Genomic DNA, 12,061 nt, shown 5'->3' with positions numbered 1-12,061 from the left:
GTGGAAATTGCCCAAACGATCCCCTGCTGCTAAACTCCCTCTGAATCTTTTGTACATGACTTCAGGCCAGATCTCCGCTGTAACCAGCATTTGTGAGCGATGCAATTGTAATACTCTAGCAATAATGTAAGTAAATAAGTGGTCTGTAAATGATGAGGGTTCATGGGAAGCATATGGTAGATAATTCAGTATAAGTGGCTGTCCTAAACAATCACCATCTGCTGAAAAAATCAAGCTGATTATATTTTTCATTATCTAATGTTTGATGCCATTTTCTCAGGACTGTAATCATCATTGTTGATGCTGAGAGCAGAGTTAATCTTCCGATGGCCACCTGTGGTTGGACAAGCTCTTACACCATTTTTAACATCATGGTGCTAAATAGGCGCAAAGCTGGGACAGAGATGAGAAAAGTGATCTGTGGTTATTCATACTAGCAATATGAACAATGAAAACTGGTCTGATGCCAATAGTACACAAATGTTTCATGATTACGACGACAAACGATGTAAAACACATAGCACATGTCAAATTAGTGGCAGACATTCAGCTCTGCAGACTGCCGTCCATGGGAAGTAAAAGTAGGTGAAAACATGTGCAGAAAACTCTACCTCAAATTCTGCTTACCGTTTGTCAGGCGGTCAAAAAGGAAAATGTCAAAATTCCACATCCCCACTTTAGATAACATATGCTGGAAATGAAACAAAAAATCTAGTTAGCTTAATTGTTGAGTTAATATGCTGTACATGTAAAAGTACATTACTCCTGTCAATACTGCCCGTACAATCTGTGAATTGTAAAATATGTTATTCCATCAGAATTCAATTCATAAGTGTGCGAGTCAGTGACCGGCCCAACATAGGGGCCCCTTCTGAAACTGGCCCCTTCTGATCTGGTGACAGGTCCTATTAAAAGTTGCAGCCACTAATTGGTGACCTGAAGTACTACTGCCATCACCGCTCACAGATGAGAGCCTTCATGCCTCTTTTAATGTGGGCATTTACATTTTCATGATTTTTCTTCCTCCTATGTACAGTACATAGCTGCTTTCAAAACTTCTACACTCTGCTGGTTTCTTAAGAACCAAACAGCAGTTACCTTGCCTTCTGCTGCTAGTGAACGTGTGGTCATGTCAGTAAAGGAAAATATATTCCTGTAATACATTAGTTTTGGATTGTCTTTACCCTTTAGTCTGTGTTTAACCATTCTCTATTTACTAAAAACTGACAACTGGATGTTATCAGTTGGACATGTGTCTATATACACCTTCACATTGTCCAATCAGTGCTGACAGTACTAGACTGAGTATGGACAAACCACTTTGACAAATGAACAGAAACATCCACTTGTCAATTTTTTTTTATAAATTTCTTGGAGACATAACATAAGAACAGCACAGTACAGATTATCCAGATACAAGTATTTACTAAAACAGACATAAAAAGTGGTCGAAGATGATTAAAGCAAATGATTTCCAAAGTTACTCAACTTTTTATAAGGGTCTAAGGAGTAACATTTCTCCTTGTGGAAAGTGACATGCCTGACAGGCCAGTGTAAGGAGACTTATAGGCAATGCAATGCTCATCTGGAAAATTAAATATGCAAATTGCATCTTCAGAAAGGAAGAAGACTTGAACTCTAGTGCCACCTATTGGAAGTAGCAATTCTAAAAGTCAATATCGACTTTATAACAAGCCGTGCCACATGACCTAGGATAAAAGCCAAACTAATATCTCTATTTGCAGACAAGTGATTTGGAGTGTTGCCCCTCCTCAGTGCAAAGCATGAGATCTAATTTGGCTTCATTAGAGGCCTCTGACTGGGGTCTAAGGGGTAACATCGCTCCTTGTGGCGTGACATACCCAAGATGCCAGTGTAATTGGCAAGGCTCGTTAAAGTGTCGATACTGACTTTTAAGATTGCTACTTCCAATAGGTGGCACTAGAGTTCAAGTCCTCAACCTCTCTGAAGAGGTAATTTGCATTATCAATATTTTATATAGACTGTAAAATACTAGTGACACCCTCCATTTTTTTCAGGGATTTGATTGTAAGAACTGTGAGTACACGGATCTGATACAGAATTTATTCTTACCCGTGCCTGGCCAAGATAGTCTTCATCCAATAAGTGCAGTGAGGCTTGTGGCACAATTCCACGTAGAAGCCTTGATGCATGAAAATATCTCTGAAAGCTCAAGAGTCTCTTTACTTTTTTCTTTGAGCCAATTTCTCCTGAGTGAGATGTATCTGGAACAACACAAAACGCATCATAATAAACAGAAGTGTTCGAAGTAAGATGACTTTATCCCTGATTTATTTTACCCCACACATTAACACCTCTATTGATAGTCCTGCTACAACCTGCAGGATACTTCAAAGGCAACAGTGAAAGAAAAACAGGGTTGCAAAAAAAAAACAAAAATACTTTGTAATCTACCTTATCAGAGAAATCTGTTTATCCTCCTGACTGATGTGTCACTCTCAATTCAGAGGTAACATCTGTTAAATCTGTATTTAGTGAAGACAGACTTTTCCATTACTTAGATAGGAGATGGCAGATGTTTCTTATAAGATTCTATGGAGGAGAAGTAGGAGGACCTAGAGGCAGACACAGACATTCTGCTGCAAGATCACTTAAAAAGATAGACTTTAGTGCTTTTTTTTTAACCACATTTAGGAGAACTTGCAGTAGAATGTATGTTTCTTTATCTAGCTCTTACTCTCTTTTCTTCATAGAATTTTATGAACACCAACTGCTATCTCCTATCTCAGTAATGTGAAAATCTGTCTTCACTGATGTGAAATGGTGCTATTCCTCATGTACACACACATAGGACAGCTTATTCTCAATAGATATTTGAAAGCACAGTCACCCTTTAAAGATGTTGTCCAATGAAAGCAAGTAATCACTTATCTGCAAGATAGGTGATAACTTGCTGATTGGTGGGAGCCTGACCGCTGGAACCCACACCAGTGATCAGAATTTTTTCCCCCGATGAGGTACTTTTATTCCAGGTATTTTTAACTCTGGATGTCCAACCACAGCTCCATTCATTCTCTATGGGGCTGCCTGAAAAAGTTGATTGCATCGCTTGGCAGCCTCATAAGGAATGAAAGGAGTGATGGTTGAACATGAACAGTGCGGGTTCATTCTAACAGGACTAAAAATGTCCTGCTCTGCTGATCGGTGTGAGTCCCAGCCGTCAGACTCCCTTCGATAGGTGATAGCTTGTTTTCACAGGACAACACATTTAAGGGGTTTATCCAGGGCTATTTTTTTTACTATGGGCCTAAAAACTAACAGGCAGACAGTTGCTAACTACCTGCCTATTCTACCCGGCGCCAGCACAGAATGGTCCTTGACTGCTCCTGCCGACGATTCAGCTGCTCAACATGAACAGAGAAGTTCTTCCTCTTCCGGCCTACTCTGCCAATTGGGCATGGCTGCCGACTTCATTATGATTGACAGCTGGCTCCCTGCTGTGGCAGAGCAGAACAGAGCAGATCGGAAGAGAAGCCACTGCTCTGTCGACGTGACGTCAATGGAAGCCACTGAATCGCTGGCAGGAGTGGACTGTAAATGCTCTGTGTTGGAAGAGATCAGCATCTGGCACAACAGGTAGGTAAGTAGCAACCACCTGCCAGTTAGTTTTTAGGCTCATAGTAAAAAAAAAGTCCTGCAGAAACCCATTGAGTTGATATCTATTTTTTTATTATTCTAGATGGAAATGAAATCAGACCTTGTTGAAATTACACCTTTGCACTGACACTTTGAATTAGAAATACAGGTGGGAAGACAATCTTTCCTATGAAATCACTGCTTATTTTATCGAGAAGACATGTAGACTTCTATTCTCATTTAAATGGCATAATATTGCTTTTACCTATACCCAGAACTGTACTATACACCCTACATGGGGTCTGACTAATGCTCTGTACAATGGTAATACGATACGGCTTTCATTTGCATCAAGGCTGATTTGGTATGGCATTTTAACCATAAAAGCAGATTATAAAAACATCACTTTAATTTATGAGGGGCCAGAGCACATTATGATTACATAACAGCAGATTATTTTGCAACAGAAATGTTGGACACCACGCTCACATTCAATTAGGCTTTCAGACATAGCTTTGCTGACTGCCACAAAAGAAATTCAGCTTCAAAATAAGTCTTTCCAGTAAAGATGTCTTCCTAGTTCTGGACAATCTTTCTCAATAGTCAAGTAATTTGGTTCTAAGCTAAACTAACTAGTTATGAAAATACAAGGTAGGTTTTGACCTGGAAAAGGAAATCCAGCCGCATAAGCAGATACATGTATATATACTGTATGTTATTAATATTATTTTTTTTCACGCATTAATGAAGGGTTATCCCCCCCCCCCCTCCAAAAAAAAAAAAAAAAATTATCCCCTATCCATAAGATGGTTATAACTTGGTGATTGCTGGGGGTCAGGCCAAGATCGGAGCTTTAGAATCCCAAGAATGGGGTTCTGTAGCCCCACCATAGCATGTGCGGATTTGCTCCATTCATTGTCTATTAGGGTATGTGCACACTGTCCGGAGCTGCCTGTGGCCCCGACACAGCGCAATAGCCGCCTGCGGCTTCTGCTTATTTTATGCAAATGAGCGGCACCATTTTTTTTTCACCTGCGGACTTTCCTCATAGAGGTTAGGTCTACGGGGAAAGCCCGCATGCGAAATGGACATGCTGCGGTCTGGAAAGATGCGCCGCATGTCAGTTTCCGTGGGTGAGCCGCAGACGCATAGTGGACATGGGATTTCTAGAAATCCCATCCACTATGCTGTAGCATCTGGCCACTGCGGGTTTGACGCTGCATAACACGCAGCTTCAAACCCGCAGTGGCTCATTACCGTGTGCACATACCCTTGGAATAGCTAAGCACTGCACTTGGCAGTTCCATGGACAATAAATGGAGCAAAGACCAAGCATACGCACCTCCTCTCCATTAAACCCCATTCTCGGGTTCTAAAGCCTTGGGTTCTTGTGATCGCTTGGAGTGCCTAGCTGTTGGACCCCCAGAAAAAACGGTTATTTTTAAAAAAAAACTTGTTTTCTGGTAATAATTCTTTAATTACAATAGATTATACATGCGAAAAAAGGGTTTACAATACATAACTGTCACGCCAGGTGTGGGAAAGACTTAGTGCAACACAGAGGGAAAAGGGAAAGGGAGCCCAGACACTAGGGAAAGGGGGAAGTGGAGACCTCCTAGTCTAATCTGGAGTCACCCTGTTTTAACTACCGTCCCTATATTGCCTCTTCAGCAATCACCGCACGCGTTCCTCGCCCTTCTCTCCCTAGCGTATGGCTACGGCTAGGGATGGGAGGAGATGAGCACTAGTCAACCTCCACTAAACTCTATAGACAACAAGGGTAGACAAAACAGGGGGAAATGGCTTAGCTTTAGATGAACTCCAAATAAACACACGGCCTCAAGCTCCAGAGAGGACGAAGTACTGCTCCTGCTAAGCTACACAAGTACAAATGAATATAGCCAGCGACTCCCTCTCAGACACACCAGGTATATATACACCCAGGCCAGAGAGCTAATTAGAAAGAGAGGTAGCAGATCAGTTGTAAAGACAGCCTCTTATCTAAGAAGCTGTCTGCAATGCCAAATGTAGAGATCTCCTGCAACCCACTGCAGGGTGACTGTCTGTCACCTCTGACACACCCGTGACAATAACATAAGACAAAAACACAAGTATTATATACATGGACAGACAGATACACAGAGACAAAACCCAGCCAGAGAGGACTTCCAACAGTAGGTGGAGGTTGTAGCTGGGTTTTTGTAAACTGTTGACTTTTCTGAAGAGGGGTTTTCAGGTTGCTTTCAAAGGTTTCTGTTTTTAATAGTGATGGAGAGTCTGATGTGTTGAGGTAGAGAATGTTGGCATATTGGCGACGTATAGGAGAAATCTTGGAGACTGTTGTAAGAGTAGCTGACAAGAGAAAAGAAGGAGGTCTTGTGTAGACCATAGATTATGGGTTATGGACAGTGGGCAATGGTTAGTCAATTAAGGAATTGGCAGAGGTAAGCGGCTAAAGAGTAACACAGGAAGAGGTGAATTAACAGGTAGCAGAATTGAGGGTAGATTAGGGTGTAAGGGTGTTACATTGGAGTCCATAGCGTAGAATGTTGCAGAAGTGTAAGTGGAAAAAATAAAGTCAGGCACTAGCAACTTTCTGTACTTGAGAAATACTTTTGGAGGTGAAGGCGGCATTTATCACATACACTAACCGATGCAGAATTATTCACCAGCTAATTAGAGTTCACTATGTGCAAGTTATCAGTCAAACTGGTAAATCGTTATTCAATACATTTTTACTATTATCATTTACAGGTAGTCACTGATATACCAGGTTAAAATCTGTATTTCATCAGATGATGAAACTTAACATTTTAGTTGGAGAAATGTTAAAAAAAGCCCAGAACTCCTTGTCTGAAAATGGTAGTTACTGGAGGGTATTTGGCCAGACCTCCTCCGACTGAGGAACAGCCTTTCATGCACAATGTTTTTCATTTGGAAGGGATGTGCTCACATGCTCCTCCATCAGAAGCCATTTTGAAAACAAGAGTACTTTGCAGTCTGCAAGTTGCATTAACAAGTACAGGAGGGAACTGTAATACTTATAGTGTAACTTTCATTTCAGGAGAAATTGCAGTAGAATGTCTGCATCTGCCTCTAAGCCCTCCATCCTTCTCCTCCTCATCCTCTCTCCAGAGAACTTTATGAGCACCAACTGTCATCTCATACCCTAATAATGGGAAAGTCTGTTTTCACTGAATATCTTTACCTGTGAATTGAGAATATTGAGACTGAAAGATCAGTACAGAGGAGAAAAAAGCAGATTTCTCTGATAAGATATATTACAAAGTTTCTTATTTTCACATATATTATTAATTTATGAAAAAAAAATTTAAATGATGGTTACCCATTAAATATTAGTGTGTCCCTCAACACATTAGTTAAAATATAGTTGACATCCTCTTTAGTCTGTATTCTGTCACCTTTAGCTTAGTAAATCTTATCTAATAAATAAGAGATAGAAGTCACTGTTCTGTCTCCAAATCCAAAATCCGAGCGCTTTAAGATCACTTTTGTCCCTTAATAAATTTATACTGCTGGAGATAAAGGATTTCAAATCGACACCTTACCCAATACAGTATTTTCATATACAAAATAGTGTAGCTTTCCTTGGTTCTACAGAGAGGTAACCTTTAATGATAACAATGTTACGCTGGGCCCACTAATCAGAAGACGCACCGAGGATGCCGCCAGATAGGATGCAGTTCACAGGGCCCATCTGTAGTTTTCACATACACTGTATAGGTACATATGCATTTATATGCATGTATATATATATACATATATATACACACATATGCTGTATTTACATTTGATACGGCTTAAAGCTAGCATTTGCCATCTGTTTCATTTAACATAGCTAATGCTTAGCAACCTTAGCCTTACACTGTTGACATCTATAAAAATTTATATGAGCAGATGAGCTGGCCATGTAATCCTAGATTTTGTTATACATATATGCATAACTATGTTATGTGTCAACTGTGGTCTAAGTGTTAAAAGACGTAAAAAAAAAAAAAGTTATTTATTGCCACTGGCGTTTAAGCTCCTTCAATATTGAATTAGATCATTTATAAGGGCTTTTCGCCAGAAACGCGGAGATGTATTCCCAACCTGTATGATCTTTTAAATTATTTTGAAATAAATTGAGGATTTTAATTATTTTTGGGACTCACCAAAATTCTTTTCTCATAGATAATTTACTATTTGTTTGTTTTTTTTTCTTACCTAAAAATGTGCCATCTTCCTAATGCTTTATATCTGATTGCCAGTATTATATATTTACTTCTGAATAATTTACTAAAGAAATAATTTTTCCTGTATAAACTACACAAGAAAACAGCATGAAACATTAATTCTGATGAAGACTGAAAATAGAGGTCATTCTCCATTGTCAGTCAATTTATAGTATGCAAGCAATATTGTACATTTTTACCAATATTTCCACTTGAAATGTTGGAATGCAGATGTATTAGACAGTCAGATTCAGATAAAACTTCCATCTAGTTTCCCTTTTGGAGTTTGTATTTTCTATAGTGTGATTGTTTATGTAGTCACACACCTCTTAAATTGGTTATTCTTAGGAGTTTTGCTGCTTACAGCATTCAAGTCAATATAGAAGACAATAGACCGCTGATGCCAGTGATTGGCTGCAGCAGTCACTTGCTACAGTTGTAACATCATAGCTGCAGCCATGTTAACAAAGACCACGGATAGCAGCAGAGAAAGAGCTCTGAAGCAGAACAAAAGCCCATTTAGACAGGCAGATAATCAGGAAGGAGAGATGTGAGGCAATCTCATTTCCCAACTATCGGCCTATCTAAACAGGCTAGCAAACATATGTTTGTAGAGATAATTTTTATGGTTGCTTAAAAATAAGGCTATGTGCCCACGATGCAGAAATGCTTACGATTTTTCCTGAGCGTTTCTGCATCTCCCTGGCAGAAAAAAACGCATGCGGATTGTACATGCGGATTATACATGGGATTGTACATGCGTTTTCCTGCCAGGGACATGCGGAAATGGAGCTGACATTTCCGCATGCAGATTGACAACCGCTTTCCAAGCGATTAGCATCACTTGGAAAGTGCTTGACAACTTGGTCACACTATATAAATCCATGCAAACGGCATGGATTTATATAGTGTGACCCAAGAGAATGTCAAAAAATAAAAAAATAAATGTATACTTACCCTCCGATGGCCCCCGGTGTCCTGCTCACTCCGTTCTCCCTTGCCGCTGGCGGTGGATTGAAAGACCTGCCGACGTCAGCGTCGCGTGACCCGTCACATGACTCTAACGTCAGCGCAGGTCCTTCAATCCACCGGGAAGAAAGGAGGAGCGCAGCGCGGGCCGCCGGAAGGTAAATATACATTTATTTTTTATTTTATTCTTTTTTTACAGATTTTTTAATGGTACCTGGGTGTGGATGAGACTCTCCTCTCATCTACACCCGGGTACCATCTGCACATTAGAACGCGTGGATTACGCATCTACATATACAGTGATGCGTAATCCATGCGGTCTAATGCAAGTCAATGGCGGCGAAGACGCAGCACTTCCGCAAAATAATTGGTAGTGCTGCGTTTTTTTCCATAATGATAATCCGCAGCGGAAATTTCTGCAGCATGTGCACAGCACATGCAGATTATCATTGGGGGACATTGCTGCCCTTCTGCCATGCGTTTTTAATGCATTTCCACAGCTGCAAAAATGCTGCAGAAACGCATTAAAAACGCATCGTGGGCACACAGCCTAAATATGATCGACAGCACATTACATTACCCCATGTAAACAGGTGATATGCTGCTGATAACATGATATCACAGAATGATCATATTAGCAATCGTTCTGCGCACAGAAGTGTGTTTGGCCAGTTTAAACAGGTGGTTAAATGACTTGTGTGTAGCCATTAAAAGGCTGTAGTTGGCCCATCTAACTAGGCTTTAAATGCATTGCCCAATATACTGATTAAATCTATGACATAAGTCATCAATATCAGATCAGCATGTGTCCAACACCTTTGACCCCCACCAATAAGCTGCTATTTGCTGTGTTGGATGTAAACACATTGAATGGAGCTGCAAAGTGCAGCTCTAGTGCCCACGATGCAGAAATGAAGAAGAAATTTTCCTGAGCATTTCTGCATCTCCTTGGCAGAAAAACGCATGCGGTTTTTACATGCGTTTTTGACGCGTATTTGCATGAAACGCACAAGAATTGGTCAAGTCCATATTTTTTCTGCGAGTCAAATCTGCGCAGAAAAAATACGGACCATGTGCACAGAACTTACAGAATGTCATAGGAAGTCATGGGATAAGGTATGCAATGCGTTTCTGGAGCATTTACGCGCTGCAAATACGCACAAAAATACGCACCAAAAACGCATCGTGGGCACACAGCCTTACTGTTAGAACCTTGCTGTTAGGTTTTTTTTCCTTTGCTGGTCACATGACCTTGTTGGCCTATTTAATCCTGCTCCGCCCTTCTGGCTTTGCTGGACTTCATTGTATATCTACTTTCTAGCTAGCCTGTGCTCTGTATCTAACTCTGTTAGTTTGCTTGGTCTACGGACCTCTATGTTCTATCTATTTTGTTTGTTCGTCTTTCTGCTACTATTTCTGTTAGGAGGTGTCCCATATTCCTCCCAGTCCTTAGTACTTGTAGGGATTCCCTCCCCACATCTATAGGTCTCCGTACAGACTAGATTAGGACTTTAGCAGGTCTGATCGCAGGATCAGGTTCCCTGTTACATCGTAGGGATTCAGCTGAGTCCTATAGTAGGGACAGATCTCCTCTCTTTCCTTAGCTTTGGTAGCAGAACATAACAGTAAGTCCAGCCTGCAAATTCTCTAAGGAAAGATTTTTTTTGTTCCATCATGGTGTCGGTTCAGGATTTGGCTAAACACCTGCAGGGACTCTCTCTGGAAGTGGCCGAGCTCCGTCAGCACGTGAGTAACTGTCCTGGAGCATATTTCTTGGAGCCTAAGGTATGTTTGCCGGATTTATTTTTTGGTGAACATCGAGAATTTTTTTCATTTAAAAATGCTTGCTTATTGTATTTTCGTTTGAGACCCAAGTCCTCTGGGGATGAATCCCAGCGCGTAGGGTTCATAATGTCACTTTTGCGCAAAGAGCCTCAGGAGTGGGCCTTTTCTTTGCAACCTAGTGATACATGCTTCAGATCAGTGGATAGTTTTTTTTCTGCTTTAGGACTATTATATGATGATCCTGACCGTGTGGCATCAGCTGAGACTGAGTTGAGACGTTTAAAACAAGGATCAGGTAATGTAGAAAAATATTGTACTCATTTTCGTCGTTGGTCCACTCAAACAGGGTGGAACGATTCTGCTCTGAAAAGTCTATTTCTTGCTGGGCTCAGTGAAAGGGTTAAAGACCTGCTAATTGCTTATCCTACACCTGAGGATTTGCAACAGGCTATGCAATTAGCTATACGGGTGGATAGAAGACTGCGTGCTAGGGTTAATGAGAGCAAATCCTCTGCTATGTCAGTTTCTGGTTATGATAATGTGTGTACTAACAGTGGTGAACCGATGGAGATTGGATCGGTGGCACCTCGCTCTCAAGAAAAAGACCGTCGTTTTTCGGAAGGCTTGTGTTTCTATTGCGGAAAATCTGGTCATTTGATTAAAGGCTGTGAGCTTCGTATGAAGAAAGAAAAAAAAATGGTCAGTCACGCCCGTATTGCCTGTTTAAATTCCAAGGGTATATTTTTAGCTGCTTCCACGATTGCTCAGGAAAAATTAATGGAATTTCGGGTGTTTGTTGATTGTGGGTCTACACTGAATGTAATTGATGGGGGATTCGTGGAAAAACTCAATTTAAAACCTGAACCTTTATCATCCCCCATTGCTGTGGTTTCTGTGGATGGCTCCCCTTTGAAGAATATTACTCTCAAGGTCAGTGAATTTCCTCCCACTATTAATGGTGTTCACCATGAGAAATTGGATTTGGTAGTGTTGAATAACTTGCCTTCTCCAGTAATATTGGGTTTGCCCTGGTTAAAATTTCACAATCCTGTACTGGATTGGTCTACCAGTGAAATTAAATCCTGGAGCCATAAATGTTATGACAAGTGTTGTAACGGGCGTATTGCAGCTTTGGATAGGGGAGAATTGCCTGTTCCTATTCAGGATTTTTGGAGAGTTTTTTCTGAGAAGGAATCGCAGGTTTTGCCTCCCCATAGAGACTATGATTGTTCTATTGAATTTGTCCCTGGAGCGACTCTTCCTAAAAGTCGTTTATTTAACCTTACTATTCCTGAGAGGAAGGCTTTGGAGGAATACATACAGACAAGTTTGGCCGCCGGTCACATTAGGCCCTCTAAGTCTCCTGTGGCGGTTGGATTTTTTTTTGTAAAAAAAAGGACGGCGGTTTACGTCCTTGTCTGGATTTTCGTGAGATTAACAAAATTACGGTACGC

At 40.8% G+C, this 12,061-nt stretch overlaps 1 protein-coding gene across 3 annotated transcripts in view; it reads right to left on the bottom strand.

The window, feature by feature from the left end:
* The window catches only part of PDE7B (phosphodiesterase 7B), a 500,526-nt gene that overhangs the window by 18,676 nt on the left and 469,789 nt on the right, over positions 1–12,061 (bottom strand). For all 3 annotated transcript variants that reach the window (XM_073671310.1, XM_073671309.1, XM_073671308.1), the window contains 2 exons: positions 2,095–2,246; positions 628–691 (listed from right to left, as the gene is read on the bottom strand). In XM_073671310.1, coding sequence (XP_073527411.1) covers positions 628–691; positions 2,095–2,246 — 216 coding nt within the window. The remainder of the gene's footprint in view (positions 1–627; positions 692–2,094; positions 2,247–12,061) is intronic.

Source organism: Phyllobates terribilis, unplaced genomic scaffold, assembly GCF_046119375.1.
Source record: "Phyllobates terribilis strain yellow unplaced genomic scaffold, ASM4611937v1 Scaffold_3__8_contigs__length_932513732, whole genome shotgun sequence".
Lineage (NCBI taxonomy): Eukaryota > Metazoa > Chordata > Amphibia > Anura > Dendrobatidae > Phyllobates > Phyllobates terribilis.
This window is presented reverse-complemented; position numbering and strand designations above follow the sequence as displayed.